Source organism: Euprymna scolopes, chromosome 1 (assembly GCF_053919585.1).
Source record: "Euprymna scolopes isolate OS-2025 chromosome 1, ASM5391958v1, whole genome shotgun sequence".
NCBI classification, from domain to species: domain Eukaryota; kingdom Metazoa; phylum Mollusca; class Cephalopoda; order Sepiida; family Sepiolidae; genus Euprymna; species Euprymna scolopes.
In genome coordinates this window covers 21,388,898-21,408,634 of record NC_136482.1, presented here as the reverse complement: position 1 = coordinate 21,408,634, position 19,737 = coordinate 21,388,898, and the positions used below count along the sequence as shown (strand labels likewise).

General features: G+C 32.5%; 1 protein-coding gene across 2 annotated transcripts in view; it reads right to left on the bottom strand.

Annotated features, from left to right (window-relative positions):
* LOC145285041 (pre-mRNA-processing factor 39-like) overlaps positions 1 to 19,737 on the bottom strand; it is a 154,823-nt gene that overhangs the window by 16,372 nt on the left and 118,714 nt on the right. Inside the window, exons 1-8 of one of the 2 annotated variants that reach the window (XM_080134116.1) lie at positions 15,922 to 16,114; positions 15,615 to 15,736; positions 12,768 to 12,935; positions 11,846 to 12,026; positions 5,492 to 5,602; positions 1,639 to 1,803; positions 1,155 to 1,281; positions 117 to 325 (exon numbers count right to left, since the gene is read on the bottom strand). In XM_080134116.1, the coding sequence (XP_079990242.1) occupies positions 117 to 325; positions 1,155 to 1,281; positions 1,639 to 1,803; positions 5,492 to 5,602; positions 11,846 to 12,026; positions 12,768 to 12,935; positions 15,615 to 15,736; positions 15,922 to 15,969 (1,131 nt within the window). In that variant the 5' untranslated portion in view covers positions 15,970 to 16,114. Of the gene's footprint in view, positions 1 to 116; positions 326 to 1,154; positions 1,282 to 1,638; positions 1,804 to 5,491; positions 5,603 to 11,845; positions 12,027 to 12,767; positions 12,936 to 15,614; positions 15,737 to 15,921; positions 16,115 to 19,737 lie in introns of those variants that run through there. The other variant, XM_080134114.1, reaches the window with a different exon arrangement.

Below are 19,737 nucleotides of genomic sequence, written 5' to 3'. Positions count from 1 at the left end.
ACTGCAATATCTTTGAAAAGTTGGCTTTAGATTCGCACACTAAATCTTCATTATATTAAGATATTTATTAGAAATTTTATTATAAGATGCTCAACTCCAAAGGCAAACAAACTTACCTTAGATAAGAATCGAGAATACTTTATGGCAAAAAACGATCTGATTTCGTCAGAAGCAGCATTGTCTCTATATTCTTTATACAATGCCTCCGCATCCGTCATGTTGGATTGCCGACGTTCGAGGCTGATCCGCCGCAGAGCCACCATTGCCAGACCAGGGTTGTTCTTCTCCAGATTTGATAAGATCTCCCATGCCTCATCATGATTACCTGCAAACAACATACAATCATTATAAAATTACATTCGTTACATTTTTTTTTTCATTGTTTAATACATTGATTCTATAATAGTTGCAGAATTGTAAAGATTATGTTTCTGAATTTTTGAGATGAGGATTGACGATTTGTATTATTCTGACTACTGTTCTCGACTTATTCTCACATTTCAGGTGATGTACCTGCTGACCTTCTTCAGGCTTGTCAAACTGAAATCTGAACAAAATTTTTAACAGAACGCTTTATTTAATCCACAGGGGCAGCATGCTCTCATTCCTGGGTAGACGTCTCCAGTAGTTCGCAATTGCATCGTTAGTATCATCTGCACGGGGGGGATTGATCTTTCAACCTCCAGAAAAGTGTCACTTAGAACCGAATTTCATTTAGTGCCTTATCTGTTATGCAATTGGTCTGTTATGAGAAGATGAATACAGTAGTTCAAATAATCCAAATAATATAAGTCGTAAATAGTTAAATCATAATATAAACAAATTATATCATTATACTAAAGTTGTACTAATAATTATTTATTTACAAACATATAGAATCATTCCTGCAGTACAATGTTGGAGTTCAATTTTTTTTTTTTTTTTTTAAATCTAATTTTCCTGGCAACACCAAAACACTTTGATTGCTGACTGGAGTCTCACTAGTCTTTTATGTAATGTCTTATTTTCAATGTGACAAACAATGTATAAAAATCGAATCATAAAACATCACATGAAATGATTTACCCACAAAAATGTTTACTTTTAAATCCTCTTTCAATAAAGATCTAGAAATTATTCAATAAGATTCAAGATTTGTGCATATATAAACTTACCTTGACTTTCTTCAAAGGCTGACCACATTAAATGAATCGAAGGTTTCTTTGTCAAATGGATATTACACGCTCTACGATATACGACGCGAGCTGCATCGATACTGTGCCGTTCAATGTAGCGAGCATACTGTAAAGAGAAACAAAGAAAATTTAATTTTTTTTTTTTATATAAGAAATTGCACCAAAAATAGTGGCATTGAAATTTTTTTTTTTATATATAAGAAATTGCACCAAAAATAGTGGCATTGAAAAAAAAAAAAAAAAAAAAAAAAAATTTTTTTTTTTAATTATAATAAAAAATACTTCATGGTCAAAAACTAGTCAACAATAAGTGTTAGATAGAATTTGAGTCTTAAAATATATTCCACTAATTTTCAATTTTTAACAAAGGTTATAGCTTTGATTGAGAAAAAATATCAAATGAAACGCAGACATAAGTTTTCAAAATAAGATGTTCTCAAATTGGCAGGTATACAATATTTACCTTCAACCAAAAATCTTCATAAAGAGCCGTCGCAATCATACATCGTTCAAATAGTACGACTACACGATCATGGCTACCATATTCAATTTCAAAATCCAAATAGTCTTTCCAATTCTTTAATTGTGACCGTTCCAAAGGTTTTATGTGGAAATAAGGGCGTTTGATCTGCAAGAGAAATCAAAAAATTAGACAATGCAATTAACATTACAGAAAAAAAGATCACACAGGTGCTTCACGGCTATTCAGCATAGCTAGATGGAACAAGTGTTGCATACCAAGATTTAAAACCTAACCATTGGGTCGGCAGTTGAGACTTACTATTACTACTACTTGATTATCTCCACAAAAAAAAAAAAAGAGAAATTATGTTTTATGTTTACAATTTGCATTAGTAACTGCTGAAACACTCTTTTACAAAAGGCAATAATAATCATTATAGTAATAATACTATTAATTATATAAATAATAATGGAAACAGTAATAATAGTTAAATTAATTAAAAATATTAATGACAAAATATATATTGGGTATGAAATTAGAATACCGTAGGGGATAAAAAAAAATAAATAGTAATAGCAATCTAAGAACACACACACATATCACACACACACATATCACACACACACACAAAAAGTAAGATGGATATTTTGTTTTTAAATAAATTCCAGAATTTAATTTCATCAAGATTGAACATAAACAACCTTAACCATCCTCTTAAATTTATTAATCAGACGTCTGTGTTAGGTTTCTGAAGTTTGAAGATGAAAATTGATAATTTGTGTTATTCAGACTACTGTTCTCATCTTGAGCGTTATTCTCAAAATGTTTCAGCCGATGTAATCTCCGACCTTCTTCAGATGTATCTTGTCCAACTCAGAAATACAGGATTATTTAATCTATGGAGGTAGCATGCTTTCCTTCTGTCAACCATGACTGGGTAGAAGTTTTAAATAATTCACAATTAATATTGCCCGCACTAAGGATTGAACCTTCAATCTCCAGAAGAGTGTCACTTACAAAGTAATTTTTCCACAAATGGATTAAATTTCATGCATATTCCAAGTTCGACCTGTAGAAAGTTACATCAGCTAAAATGTGAGAATAATACGAGATGAGAATGCTAGTCTGCATAATTTAAGACAGGTTGGCAACCTTTTGGAGAGTGAGGGCCTAACAGCTATGTAGAGTCCTGGAGAAGGGCCAAACAGCTATGGCTGCAGTGTCATGGAAGAGAACCAGACTATTAAATATGTAAATAAATTTTCTGGGTGTTTAAAGAAAGCAAGAATTTAATATAAAAATAATTGTATTTATACAATATCACTTGTTTTGCTACAGAAATAACAATATAATAAAAAAAGAAATAAAACAAACACATTTAGGAAAAACTTATTTCACTGCATGATTAAAAAAATTACTATCACAATCAACAAAAAAACAAATTTCTTGCTACAAACGAAATACACTTAGAAACGTTAAATGATTTAATGATAAATTTGTTTATTGTGATAGCTTCTCTATATAAGGTGAAATATTTGTCGACGACAGGAGCAAAACATCATCCAAGTGGTTGCCATGCAATCTTGTTCTTAAATGACTTTTAATAAATTTCATTTTGGAAAAAAGTTGTTCACAAGCATATGCACTTCCAAATAATGACATCCTCAGTTTCGAATTAGCCATGATGTTTTTATATTTTTCGCTGGGCAATATATATTTCTTGTAGAACAGCAGTGGATTCAAAATGAAATTTTGATTTCAAAGATTTGTCGTACTATAAGTCAAACTCCAACTGATATTCTTCTGCTACTTGCTCCACATCTATTTCGTAAGGAGTACCAAATAACTTAAACAGAATTTTGTATTTCTGGAAGTCAGCAAAACGAGAGGAAAACTCATTTCTCAGATCCCTAATAAAGCTCACAAAGATGTCTGGTATTATATCTCTCTTGTGCTTTTGGAGACGTGCGACATGAGAAGAGTTTCCTTTTTGAAGCTGTTATTCCCAGTCGAAGCTTTCCCTCAAAACATTTCAAATACAACCTTTTTCTTTCCTTGAAGTTCAAGATTCAGAGTGCACATGTGGGTTGTGATGTCCATTAAAAAAGTTAACTTGACAATCCACTGTGGATCTTTAAAGTGAGAATTATCTTGTTCTTTGCTCTCTAAAAACATGGAAATCTCTTCTCTCAATGTATATACTCGTTTTAGAATTTTCTTCGGGTAAGACATTGAACATTTGAAAAATATGTAAGGTCGCCATACTCTGCTTCGATTTGTTTCAGAAATTCTTGAAATTGACATAAAATTCACCGTTTTCACGACCACAGCTATGATGTCCTTAAAATTCAGTGATTTTGCACACACAGCTTCTTGATAAATAATGCAATGAAGTTTGATTATTTTATCAATGCCTATATGGTTTTGAAACAATGCAAAAAAAGTCCTTTTTCTCACCAACCATTGCTGGTGCTCCATCTGTTATTACTCCAGAAAGCTTTTATAAATCCAGATTCATTTTGGTAATCCATTTTATTATGCTCTGCAAAATATCTGCTTCAGTGCTCGTGTAATTCATAGAAATCAATTTCACAAATTCTTCCACAATATCAAATGTTGGTGTTTCACCCCTCACAAACACTGCAAGTTGACAAGTATTCTTCATACCTGTGGTTTCATCGACAGCAATGAAATAATCCCTCAGATTGCTATAAAATGCCCTCCAGGTCACTTGCCAGCTTTTTAATATGCCTTGTTACTGTTCTTATCTACAAGCTGATAGCAGAAAATAATTCCCCACCCCCTCTTTTTTTAATTTTTAGACAAACATCTACCTTTACCAATAATTCTTTGAAGAACTCTTCATCAGTAAAAGGTTTCATCTTTTCTGCGTTTTCATGCCTCGTACATAGCGCGAGTGTTTTGCTCACTTTCTTCAACTTTTCCAGTAAAAACAAATTATTTTTCAACCAGTTTCTATTCACATGCTTTTCACATTCAACTTTCTATTCACATGGTTTTCTGGTATGACGAGTTTCATAATGCCATTTAATATTTGAAACTTTCTTCACAGCAATGGTTTCTTGACAAATGAAGCAAACATTTTGCGAAATTCTCAATGAAAAAAATAGTTATTTGCCCAGGCATCATTAAAAGTTTGACACTCCAAATTCGTTTTTCTTCTCTTAGCTTCCATGAGCTTGTGTGGAAGAGAAAAAGAACAAAAGGTATGGTAATCTCCAGGTAAAAAGTTTTTTTTTTTTTTTTTTTTAATTTCGATGCAATATATTCAGGCTCCCAACTGTTACTTTTGTTTGGTTTGCCTATATTTAGATCATGTAAGATGACCAACCAGACAATATTTTTTAAATATATGATGGGCTGGATGTGGCTCATGGGCCAGGGTTTGTCGACCCCTGATCTAACAGATGTCTGTAGTTTTTCATCACAGAGAATGTTTGTGACATTGAAATTATAAAAACACTTGTAACTGTCACTTCTAGGTTGGAAATTATATTTTCTAGATTTTTTATGCTTAAGTTTAAAATAATCTTATCACTCTGACAGGTTTGAAATAGTAGTTTTTATAGTTTATCACAGTTTTCTTTGATTCGTTATGCTTAAGTTTGAAATTGAAAATCTTTCAGGTTTTCAATTTTAATGAATAGAGTTTTTGAGTGTTAAATATTATTTACAATTCATTTACATAAAAAAGTGTAGTAATTGAGAAATATGTAAAATGAAAATTAAAAATCTATTTCAAAGATAAAGCTGGAATTTGATTCCTAATCACATCCATGAAATGTGAAGAAACAAAAAAAAATTAAAGGAAAGACAATACAAACAGACTCACCCCTTCTTCAAATGCCCAACGTTTGCTGACTTCTTCTTCCGTCTGCTTGTGAATTACTTCTCGGATTTCTATGATTTTGGCTCTTAGTTTATTCGCTTCGGCTTCATCAGACTTAAATGGGAGTAAGAAGAAAAATTATAGAAAGAACAGAAAAGTTTCTATTTTGTTGTTTTATGTATACATATATATAAAAAAGAGAAAGAAAATTAAAACTAAGTTGAACTTTACAATCAAAATTTATTGTTCGACTGAATATTTCAAAAAACAATTTACTAAGTCCTTATTTTGCAGAGTTTCAAAGAATGCTATTCTTATTCTTCTCATCAGAGGACATCAAGAAATCAGCAAATTATATTTGTAGCAATGCTAGAATTTGCTAGTTAAGGCATTAAGTGAAACCGCAATTTATTGTAGTTATAAATTGCCAAAAAAAAAAAAAAAATTGAAAAAAATGTTGGATATGTAAAAAACTAATATAAAAAACTGCACATAATATTTCAGCTTGAATGAAACTCCTCTCAAGTTGATCCAAAATGCAAAATAGTTCTTTAGATAGAATGTATTCTAAAATAAGTCCAGCATGACAATGCATATAATCCGATTGGAAAGTTTTCAAAAAAACTGAAATAATGAAAATTGTTTTTTTCCGGACAGTGCAGTAGTCCAAAGAGAAGTCTGTCCCTAATCAAATGTGACCTAATAGTAAAAAGAGAGAAATCCAATATGACAACCTTCATCATTAGAAAAAGTTTCCAAGTAAGCCAATTCTTTGAAACTCCGTGGAATAAGGACTTTGTAGATTGTTTTTTGAAATATTCAGCCGAACAATAAATTTTGATTGTAAAGTTCAACTTAGTTTTAATTTTCTTTCTCTTATAATAAGCTCTACTCTCTATTGTGTATTGAGCTTTTTTAATTCGGTTGTGATTAAATTTTCTATATATAAATACTGTTATTTATATTAGTTTGAAGTTTACCATAGCATATATCAGGTAAACACTACATCCCTTTGTTTTCATTAATAATAATAATATATATATATATATATATATATATATATATATATATATATACACACACACACACATACACAGACATGACAGAAAAGAATAGACACCCATAGAAAGAGTTTATTTCAATAAACATGCAATGTATAGAACAAAATCAAAAATAGTCACAAACTTAATAACTAATACTTGGTTGACATTTCCTTTGCTGCTTTTAATGCTAGGATCTTTTTAGGCATCGCATTGATCAGTTGACGAATATCATCTTGAGGAATTTTTTGCCATGTCTGACGCAATCATGCTAAATGTTCAGGCTTAGATGATGGCTGCCTTTTCACTTTGCAAAGGTTCCGGTCTAATATGCTCCAAAGGTTTTCAATTGGTTCATATCTGGGGACTGACTTGGCTATGGAAGTTTATTAATCCCATTTTTGTTCAATCAATGTTGTGTCTCCCTAGCAGAGTGACAAGGAGCTCCAGTCTCCTATAAATAGGGAGTTGACTTGGTTCATTTTACCACTTGAGAATATTGGTAGGCGTTTTTCATGTAATATTGAAACATATTTAGTAAAATTGAGGTTTCCTTTGCATATCTGGGCAGGAGCTGCTAAAAACATCCTATCCTGCCTTGACAGAGTACAAAATAGACTTCGTAGCCTAGTGAGGGATGTCCTTTTCTCTTCCCTGCAACCTCTCTCCCACAGAAGGGACATTGTGGGCCTGTCGTCGTTTAATCCTTATTTCCATGAGAAGTGCTCGTCTGAGCTCCAATCTCTGGTACCCCCTCGCCAATCTTTCATGAAAAACACCCGTCTAGCTGAAACCACTGTCAGTAATTTTCCCCACTCTTTATTTGTGCCTAAATCAAAGTGTAGATTCCATGAACAAAGCTTCTTTCTTAGAAATGTACGCCTGTGGAACTCTCTTCCGTTTGCCTGTTTCCCACCTGACTACAACTTGGATGTCTTCAATCCAACATAAACAAGTTCCTGATAAACTGCCCCCTTAAGTAAGACACTTTATCAGATCTCCATTACTAACAATTACTACAATATTGTCCCATTGATTACTGTACACGCAATAACCCTTATCCCTGAGTGGCCTCTAGACCTTGATAAGTGGTGACTTCCATGTATAAAAAATTTTTTTTTTTAAATTCCACTAGGTCTGAATGACCATCACTCCAAATTGCACCGCATACCATAACTGAGAAACCTCCACATTTCAGTGTTGGTCGTAGTCTTTTTAAGTCAAACTTTTGCTGAGGGAGCCACCATACCTATACACCATTGTCAGGAAATAATGCAAATCGTGACTCGTCAGAGAAAATGGCATTGGTCCAAAACGTCTCTCCACCATCTCACAAGACCAATCTTTTTAATACTTGATATTAGCACGATGAAGAGGTTTTCTTCTCGCAACTCTACCATAGTTGGACAGCTTGCGAAGATACCTGACACCTGTTCTGAGGCTGACACCAGCTTGTGTTGCAATGTCAGAGGTTTTGTACCAAAGATCCTTTAACATTTTTTTCACAAAACGCAAGGTTCTTTCAGAGGGCCGAGGGTGACCTAGTTGAGGTTTTGTGCACTCTTTGTTCTCTCTTGTGAATTGTACGGTCACTCTACTAACAGTAGAAAGTATTGAAAGATCTCCTGCTATTTTGCATTGACTAAGAATACGATGTTGATCCACGATTCATCCTCACAGAAATTCTAATAGGTTTCATGCTCCTTTGGTCCGTAGCATGCTTCAATGTTGTTAGAGTATCTCATTAAAATTACATCTAAGTTATTTCAGCCCTATTCTTATCTGTAAATATAAGGATAAGATATATTAATCTTATTCATTTTAGTGTCTATTCTTTTCTGTCATGTCTGTGTGTGTATATATATAACTACTTCATTTACTCACATAAAATTAATATACGAAAGTATAAATTTATGCATAAACTGTAAGTATTTACTTCAAAAGTGCTCAATACGTAGGTAGAGCTAGTTAGTAATTTATAAAATATATATGGTGATTAAGCTACACTAAATAATCCGCGTTTCATCCACTCTAGGATTCTTCAGGCTTATAAGTGTAAAAGCATTAAGTTAAAGTTAAAAATGTAAGTTTAATACGCCAATTCCACACATTTTTTTAAAAAGAAACAAACAGTTGTTTATAAAACAAACTTAATGTCATCGCATCCTCTTCAAGATAGAAACAGATTTAAACAGTTTTTTTTTATAGAAACAACGGACCATTTTTTAAATAAATGGTTTCTATTCTGAAGATCAAAATATATATATATATATATATATATATTATATAAAAAAAAATTTTTAAGTTTATTTTTTAAAAATAAGTATCTGCACTGAATTAAACTTACATTTTCAATAAAAATTCAAACACTTTTATCAGAAGAAAAATTCATGTAATGAAACAACAAACAAAATAAATAACTATATATATTAGTAAAAGAAAATTGGTTGCATATTATTTACTGGCTTGATAACCAACATGTCGTTCAACCTTTCTGAGAGTAAATTAGGTTGATGCGAAAATGTTTTTTTAGATATAAGATATATATATAAAAAAATAACATTTTGCACCAACCTAATATTTATTAGTCTATAGAAACAAAATTAAGGAAAAACAACTCTTGACTAAAATTTTACAGAATTACTGAAACTACTCATTACCTCCCTTTACAAAATAAACAAGGAAATTTCTTTTTAAAGGCAAATTCGTAAAGGATTTAACTTGAAAATTGTTGAATTTTTTTTCTATACATTAACTCCACTTCATACATCACTATATAAAAAGGAAATATTGTCCGTATTTTCCTAATGACAATGCTTTTTAAATACACTATACAAATTAAAGGTAAAAATATTTTTTAAAATATTCAAAATTCTTTTGTCTTATATTTTTTAGAGCAAATAATACAAAAACTTTAGTTCCATTACAAAACTTATATTTTGCTGTCTTTCCAATTATAAAACTTATCTCTAAAATTATATAAATACAATATTTTTATTTTTTCGTTAACAGGAAAGAAGTTTATATAAAATAATTTTATAAAATAAACAGTAGGTTCTCTAGAGTGCAATGTAGAATAACATATTTTGGAACAAGTCACTGCATGGAGGCATGTGAAGTTTCCTCCCGGGCGATTTCATGGATTTTCGATGACAATAAAAATATAGGAATGTGAAAGATTCATTGATCATCATTCAATCCCAGGCAATGTCAGGTTTCTCTGCTAGTTTCATATAAAAATGTGTTGTTTTTTTTTTAATTTGATACTCATTTTTAACTTATTTAATATCAAAAGTTTTTAGTTTTAAATCTATACTCCTATAAAAAATTTTGTGTGTATTGATATTCATATTAAAAACCCTTTTTTTTCTATTTGTTTAAAAAGAAAATACAAATTGTTTTTTTGTTTTCTTATGGGACGATCATCTTTAGTTAACCATTACATGTAATTATACTCATGCATATATTCCATATGATTTATACTTGTGTAATTATTTGCATAAAAAGGTTATAGTAAACACAAACATCTTTCTATATATATATTCATGTAAAAACTCAGCGGATTAAGGACTATCCACTTATTAAGTGTTTCCTTTTCAGATTAAACATGTTTTTAACTCTTTTTCAAAGTGTTTTTTAACATGTTTTATTAACTATTTGCTTATATATTCATGTATGTATATATATATATATATATATATATGGTTGTTTAAAAAATTTTACCTACACAACTCCTGTCAGTTTTTAGTCTACAAATATGAAACTCTATATATAGGGTATTCGAACTCGTGTGAAATTTTATATTTGGATTTTAGCAGGGGAAAATCGGTGCAAAAGTATAAAAAAAATGTTTTTAATGGAAATTACCATTTTAAATATAATTTATTGTTATTTCAATTATTAATAATATTTTTTTTATTTTTAAAATATATTTTATTATTAGTTTATGTTCTTATGAATTTGCAAGAAAAATTGGTACAAGTCCATAACCTCCTAATGAAAAACAAAAATATCAAAAATAAAGAAAAATCTTCATGGTACATGTAACTGACAGAAAGAAAATATTGTACATGAAAAATCAAGTATATTGATAAAGTAGTTTTTTTTTTAATCAAATTTTATGACTAAACAATGAGCAACAATCTCACAATGCTATTTTGCAGAACAAGGAAGATAATTCCAATAAATAAAAATTTGGCAATATTTTAGAAAGTCAGGGGAATGGGAGAGAGCATTGGAAAAACTCAAATTCACTACAAAATGATTTTCTTTATGAAAATTAAAACTAGTTTATCAATTTAACATGATTTTTGGTGCACACTATCTTTTTTTCCATCACGGGTATGTACATTATTTTTAGGGGGGGGTATGGACAAGAACCAAAGAATTTACTTTATGTTGGCTCCATTAAAACCAAGAAGCACCTTTTAATTCATTTTTTCAGATTAGATCTATAAAAGTGAGAATGTGTCTGAGAGGACATTTCTCAACCTATATACTCAATGAAGTTTTGATCTACAAACTTGAAATTTGGTGCATTCAGGCATATAGAAAACTTTTTAATTGCTTTTCATCTATAAAAAAAAAACTGCTAAGGGGTCAAAATTGAAAAATTGAGCCATCAGATTTTTCACAAATGCGCATGCATGAATAGTTTTGATGACAGGTACCTTATATTAAGAATAAGAAGGTTTGAAAACACTTTTTAAAGATCATGTCTAGCTGACCTAATCATTATTTACTTAAATCATTATCCTTAGATTGTGATCTCACCTCAAGTATTTTTTTTTACTCACAAGAAGTGAATGGTTTAGAAAAACATAATATTTGCATGCATATGTCTCAATTTTCTGTCCGAATCAAAATATAATATTTATGCATATTTTGAAAGTGGTTAACGCCAGGCAGTGTGAGTATTATACAGGGCTTCCACAAAGTCTGGCTACATAATGTAGCCAGACTTTGTGGAAGCATCCTCTAAATTATGTAGCCAGACTTTGTGGGCACCCTGTATACATATATACACACACACGCGCGTGTGTGTGTGTGTGTGTCATGTATGCAGTGTTTCATGTATGCAATGCCATAAATATATTTTAAACATTGACTGTTGAATTGGCTTTGTTTGGGGGGGGGGGGGGGTTTATTATTAATTATCAACTTTAGCCATTGTGTAAAATTTTTGTCAAGATTTGACTCAATCAAGAGATGTTTCTTTAATCCAAGGAAAACAAATTCTAATGAAGTCTAAAAAAAAAAAAAAAAAAAAAAAAAAAAAAAAAAAAAGAGAGAAAGAGATTTGGTTTTGTAGTCTTACCTTTCCACCTTCACTCTCTACCCCAGGTGGGGCTTCTTCCCCAGGGGGCTGCTCATCTAAAGCATCTTCTTCCTCAGCAGAAGAATCAGACTTTTTGGCTAAGACTTCTTCTCGTAATTTAAAGAACTCATCAAGGCTCAAGATTTCTTTGGGATGATGACTATTTACAAAAGATTTGAAACTGAAAAAGAATTCATTTAATCAATAAATCAGACCAAGAAAACTATGTATCAAAATTTTCCAGTTAAATATAATTTTCACAATACTTTTTTGTTCATTAAATTGTTGGATGAAAGTAAAGAATGGTTATAAAACACTCGATCTGAAGAATGACTTTCTAAATAATAACTATAATTTTAGCATCGTTCATAAACTGCACAAGTAACAACTATTTTGTCAGATTCAAGTGTAGGCAGTACAGCCATAGTCTTATATTCATAAACCGTTTCTTGTCCAGAATTTAAAAAACGAAAATATATTCCAAAAGTCATGTAAATTGATCAAGTAATTTTATTTGTAAATAAGAAAATCATTTTTAAGCAATTAATGGGAATTCGTAGGCATTACAATGGAAATCTGACAAATTTTAATTGGTTGAGTTATGTTCCTTTTTTATTAGATTGTTTTCAAAATGGTGGACAAGACAGCTGCTCTTTGATTACTCATAAAATTTTATTTTCAAATTTAAAAATAAAACTACTTGATCAATTTATATGATTTTTGGAATATATTTCAGTTTTGTCATGACTATGTACATCATAGATTTTTTTTCTCTTTTATATGGGTAAATTCTGTACAAGAAGCTATAAATAATCACAATGAAAATCAGGACAATGTCAAGAGATGGTTACTCTGCACTACTGGTCAAGAGAATGAAAATTTATCATGATAGGTAAAATGAAGGTGAGCAAGGTGTTCATACTTGTCAAAATGATGACTATATAGTTGAAGAGGAATCTTGAGGAGTTGGTCATATAGTGACATGACTTTTTTGAGGTTCTCCTGCTGTTTTTCCCAGTGAATAATCGAGTCCCAAAGACGATCAGCACGGAAATCAATACCAGCGGCAGACAACGCTTTTTCATTTAGCCTGAAATATTAAAAAAAACAATTTAAACATCTTTATAAGTAGAGATAAGAAATCATAATTAGAATAATATATACAGATATCTGTAGACAAAATAATGCTTATTTATAAAAATATTATTATAAGCCCCTATGCAACTAGGATTGGGCTTCTTTAAAGAAAGTTATAAGTAGGACTATGACAAACGCATATTCTTTTTCTTGTTTTGATTCTCAGGTATATATCCATTTATATCTTATGTTTTTATGTAGAGTGATGTGGTTCTCAGTTGATTAATTGTGTCTAACTGTGTCGGATATATACTCGAGAGTAAAAACAATGAAAAGAATATGCTGTTGTCACAGCCCTATTTATAACTGTCGGCCTTTAGCAACATTCTGGTGTTTGGATCAGTGTATTTAGCACAAGCTCTGTTTTCTGTCAGAAGAGGAGAAATCCTCCGAGATAATTATTACTGAGCATGAACACATTTGTGTCATTTCAACATGGACATACTTCACATTAAGCTTGACCATTCATCACATTAAGCCCTCTTGGAGAGGCAAGTAAATAGAGAATATTTCACTTGTTGAATATAAAATTCTTTGTTGGATATATTAAGGCAATCACATTGGGCAGATGACCTTCCATTATCTATAGAAAGCCTAATGTGTCAAATTAGTTTTAGTTTGACAGCAGAACAACAGAGACTTAATATTTAATAAAGGTTTCTCCTTGCGGCTATATTTCTCACTAACCCTTTGCTGAAATGCAAGTGGATTATAAATAAGTTCAGTGAATATGTCTTTCTTGTTAGTTCTATCTGGAATTTTATTGAAGTCCGATTCTCTCTGCAATGTCAGAGCAAAATACAATGAAATTATATTTTTCAGTCAACTTGAATCAAATTGTTGACTTTTTTATACTAAAAGGTTAATTTTAATGACCTTCAGAACAAAAATTTGCTTTCCTTAACAATTTGTCTTTTTATGCAAATATATTAAGCAAAAATGTAAAATAAAAAATTAATGTTTTTTCTTTAATTTGTAAGATTTATGCACATTATGCAAAATTATGCAATAAATTTAATTATTCAAGGGAGACAACTTTGCTACAGTTTAAAAATCTGAAAATATATTTACACTTTAAAATATTTAGAATATTTCAATTGATTTCAACAATTTTGAAGCACCCTTTTTGACCATTTTCAATTGAAAGCAATTTTATTCAATAGTAAATTACATGAGAACACCAGGGTTCCATTTTGGAAAATGTGTTTATACTTCAAGTTCTTTTATATCTGGAAATATTTATTTGTAATGACATGATAGTTTTGCCCCGGGGGGGGGGGTAACATTGAATGAGTTTTCAGGAAATAAAGTAAACAGTTTTGCTGTTTTAAATGCTATTACTGCTCCCACTTTGACGCATTTTAGGTCAGGAAGCCAGTACCTTCATACAGCCTGATCTGGTAACATCAGGTCTTAGCATGCTGTCATCTAATATAATCAAAAAGGGACTAACCATATCTTGTTTGTAACCATCATTCAGTTTGCAGAGCAGAAATCCAAAATCAAAAAAGCAGAAAAATTCTGACTATAAGCCTGCATTGAATGGAGAACACATGAAAAGGAGAGGAACAATTTCCATTTCTAACAGTTTTTTTTTTTTTTTTTTTTTATCCTTGGACCTCTATTGTTCCTGATATTCATAAATGACCTCCCCGACAACATTGCCTCTGAGATGGGTATATATGCTGATGACACTACCCTCTATGGCAGACACGACAGGAAGACGAATGAACACATTTCTAAAGAAATGGCAGAAACACTAGAGGAAGACCTCCAATCTGTAGTGGAATGGGGACAAAAGTGGTTGGTCGCGTTCAATGCTGCCAAGACTAAACTAGTTTCATTCAATAATTACAAGAAACCCTCTCTACCACCCATAGCAATGGCCAACGACTCTTTATCTGAGAGTCCATCTTTCAAACTCCTTGGCCTAACGTTCACAGGAAACATGAGTTGGAACAATTACATTGAAGGCATTGCCAGGGCCGCTGCAAGAAAGGTAGGCTCTCTCTACCGTGCTAGAAAACTACTAACACCCGAAAGTATCCTGTACCTCTATAAGGCCACCATTCGCCCATGTATGGAGTATTGCTGCCACATCTGGGCTGGTGCATCTGCTACTAGTCTCTCGCTCCTTGACAAGGTTCAAAAGAGAGCCGCAAACCTGATAGGCCCTGAACTGGCATCTAAGCTTCAGCCTCTGTCCCATCGACGAAATGTTGCATCCCTCTGCCTTTTCTACAAGTATTTTAGTGGTGAATGCTCTGACGAACTGCAATCACTTGTGCCCCCACGACGCGAGCACCCTCGACAAACCCGACAGGCTACTAGATCCCACCCCCACACTGTAGAGATCCCTAGATGTAAAAGATCTTTCTACTCCAATAGTTTCTTCCCCAGAACCGCAAGACTCTGGAATTCCATTCCCGGTCCCTGCTTCCCCAACAGTACTGACGTGCAGAAGTTAAAGTGTAACGTGAACCGACACCTTGCTGCCCAAATCCCTACATAGTACCCCAGTAGTTGTTTCCCCTGATAGTAGCCCCCTACACCAAAGTGGCAATTTGCTTTGTTTGGGGTGAAAATGTAATAAAAAAAAAAAAAATTAAAAAAAAAAAAAAAATATACTTACTCACGAATCTGGTCGCCAATTTCCTCTTCTTTTCCTGGATATGCTTCAAGGGTGAGGTAAGAAATGTAGTGTAACCACAATTCCACGCTGAGGGGGATGGCTTTCACCCCTCGCTCAAACACCTACAAAGAAATAGAAAATTGGGGGGAAAACAAAAATTTAAACTTTCATGTTCCTGGAAATGCCCTACGAATAACAGAAATAAATCGTATTCATATTTTCAAGAAAAGTTGAAAAGTAAATAAAAACCAAAAAGGGGAAAAATGTCGAGCAAGCTGAACAATTTGAAGCACAACCGTGTGATTACCGTCGTCAACAAGGAGGTGGTCCTGGCGACTGGCACAACGGTTGACATTCGTCCGTCGCTGACCCTGCACAGTTCAAAGGGAGGGAACTCCTGCTTCCATATCCAGACACGGTCCTCCTCCCTAGTAGAGTGGAGGACACAAGTTCAAAATTGTGAAAATCTCACAAGAAAACCTAAAGTTTCAGAGACCCTCACAACTGCCAGGTCTCCTGTGGCGTTCATTTCGGGTCTGCAAAGAAAAATGTTACATAATAACAGAGTGAGGGCCAGTGAGGTTTCGGCAGTTTGAACGAGGCGCACCCGACAAGGAAGGGGGATGGGTGGGAAGGGGTGAAAGAAGAGCGAAAAGGTGAAAGAAAAGGAAAAATAAAAATTGGAAAAGAAAAAAAATTCTTTGTTATGTCAAGGTTGCATGCAAAAACTCATTTTTTTTTCTGTGTCTCACATGACACTTGTCTTTTTTGTCTAACCATTAATTTAAGAAAAAGAATACTTTATGATTTGGCAGTTTAAATGATTTTTTTTTAATGTTCAGACAAGGCATGAAGCCACTTTATGTAAGGATCTTAAAAAAATAAATAAAAATAATACTTGATGGATAGATTTCAAAGAAAAAAAAAGGCAGCTATTCTTTCCTCATTTGTCACACATTCATGAAATTGTTTTGAATTGTTCATGAATTGATTGATTTTGTTTTTGTTTTCGTTTTCTGGCATATCAACCATTTTTGGGTTATTTGATTATAAATACAATAATTTTGAAAAAACGTTTTTTATACAAGTTCTTTATATCTTCAAACATTTATTCATGAATGTTGTCATGGAATACCACAGAACAAAAGGATAAAATAAGGAAAACAAGAATTATACGCGACCGAAAGTAAACCCAAGGTCCACTTTCTCCTTTCTTTACAAATAACTTCCAAAAAGCCATGGTGCAAACAAATGTCCCCCCCCCTTCTAAACACGCTTTCCCCACACTCCTATAAACTTATTGTTTTTACCTACCATTGCATCAGTAAAAACATTGCCAGGTGGAGGGCTTAGAGAGTAACAATTCAAATCTTTTTTTTTTTTTTTTTTTAAGATTTTTTTTTATTTCTAAATTCTTTTTAATCCTCCCCCCCACCCCTTTTTTCCAATAAATTTTAGATTAATAATAAATAATAAAAAAAATATTTTTTGCAAAGTTGCCTGAGGCAAGTTTTAGGAACTTCTTAACCAATTCCTTAACCAATAAGGGCACATCCTTAGATAACTGGGGTGGTGTTCCATGACTTTTATTTTTACTAGGGAGTCACCACTTATCAAGGCCTGAAGGCCACTTGAGGATAATGAATGTAAGGTGATAGTGTAGTAATCGTTAATGGTGGAATTATTTTGGGAACGGTTCAATAAGAACTTGTTTACACTGGATTTGAAGGCTACTATGCTGTATTCCACTGAGAAACAGGACAGCAGACAGGCAGGCAGTTCTGCATCCATAATGCAATGTTGCATGCCAGCAAACATGGTCTCTCAAATTCCAGGACAGGCAACAACTTCTGTATAGTGAATGAGTCATGCTTTGTTTGATGAGTTATAAAAGTTGACAGAGCAGACTCTCTGCGGAAAACTCCAAATTCCACCTCTGAATGTAGCACAACGTGAGAAATGTCTTTGCTGATTTGGTTATGTTAAGTACAGTTGTGGATGGATAAACAGAGCTTGCATCATGAAAGTTGGCTGTTTGGTATTGACCGCCCACGTAAGACCTGAACTATGACTATAAATGAGAACTTGAAAGCTTGGCAACTTCATGAAAGTGATACCATGGATCAAACTAAATGATCAACTGACATCCAAGCAGCAGCTAAACGGCAGAGCTATGAAAGCTATAGAAACGGGTGTACAATTGGATAGTTAGTATGTATTTATAAAAGTGACATACAGGCAAGAAATAAATGTACAAGATGTTGTCTGATAGTTTAATAAAAAAAATTTAAAAAAAGCTAATGAATTTAAAAAAATAAAATAAAAAATGGCTGATTGTTATCATAATCAATAAAAATCCAAGTAATCTTTACTTCTTAAAAACTGATGAATAGCGGTTACTTTTGGCTTAAATTGAAGTTTAATTGTAAAAGTATTGTGGATTTGTATTTCTAAACTAAAGGGACATATCAACTTTTGCATACATCTGTCATATCAAAGAACTAAGTTTTGTTTTTGCTTTTTTGTTTTATTAATCTAAAACTTACATATGAATCAGAATTTAGAAATCTAAAAAAAAAAAAAAAAGGAAAAATCTACGTACACATGAAGAAACAAAAATATATTCCACAGAATTACAGAAATTGATTAAGTATTTATGTATATAAAGATTGTTTACTTGTGCACATTGGTTCTAGTAATTAATGTTATCAGTATTTAAATGTCTGTTTATGAGTGGTTAAAATGTTTGCATTTTTTTTCTTTTTTTTTTTCTTTTTTTTTTTTTAGCGCTAGTGCCTTGTGGAGAGCAACACCATCTTTGTAAACTTTTAGAAGTGTTCGTTTATCTAGGAATTAGTTCCATTCTGGAATATGAGAATGTCCCGTCCCAGCCAATTAGAAAGGGCAGAACATTGACAGGGAGCCGTTATTATTTAGTATTCGGAAATTAATAAGAATATGTTATGTCTATGTTTGTCTCAGCCAGTTACAGAGAGTGTAATCACACTATAGTTGAAAAATGTAGAATAGGACCCAGTGACGACTAGTAGTACTTGTAGGACTAAATATCTAGAGACTCCTTCCTCTTAAGATGTTGTGATTGTGATGCTCATCGGATGGAAATGTAGCATTTTAATATCACGGCTGAATGTGTCTGTAATATTGGTTAAAAGCTACATATAATAGTGACTAGATGTATTAAATTTTTATGTGGCATCTGGCGTTGCAAATCTATGATACTTTGGTACAGAGGGGAATTTCTGCAGTCAAATTATTATATAGGAGATAATAGTGGTCCAAGGACCCATCCGAGACACTCCCGCATTAATGACAACCATCAATGACAATCTGGATGATTCTATTGTCTAAGAAGGATCTAATTATATTTAGTATGCGTCCAGTTATACCATACGATTTATTTAGTGTTCATGAGTAGCCCTTCATACAAGACTTTGTCAAAGGCCTTAAATATATCTAGAGATATATATACTGGCTTCATCCAGTGCATGGTATATGCGTTCAAAGTTGACTTAAAGTATTTGCAGTAGAACGGCATTGCCTAGATCCATACAGTTTGTCAGAAAGAAGATTTGCTTTTGCGAGGTGGTGGACTAGTGCTTGATTAATTAAGGTCTCAAAGATTTTAGTGAAGAGAGGGAGGAGTCTGATAGGGCAATAATTGAGAGGGTGAGTTATTTAACCAGAATTTTTTTACAATGGTACCACAGAGACCCTTTTCCAGCTATTAGGGAAGCAAGATTCAGCCAGGCCATTATTGTAAAGCTTGGAAAGTATTGAGGCATATTACAAAGATAGGAGATGCCTGTTGGCCTTAGTTTTGAAAAGGCCAAGACTATAGGTAAAAGGAAAACAGCAAGAAAAGAGTTCCACAAGCTTGCTATTCTTGGAAAGACACTACTGTGATATGAAGCTGCATTACGAGGTATCAAAACAGTGAATTGATGGAGATCACAGAAGAGAGTTAAACGAGCTAGAACAAAGAAAAAGCAGGGAATAGCTCAGATAATTCCAAAGAAGATGTGCCATGATAGTATTTATAAAAACAACCGAAACTAGTAACATCATGTCTGTGGGAGAGGTTGTTACAGCAACTGATTTCTGA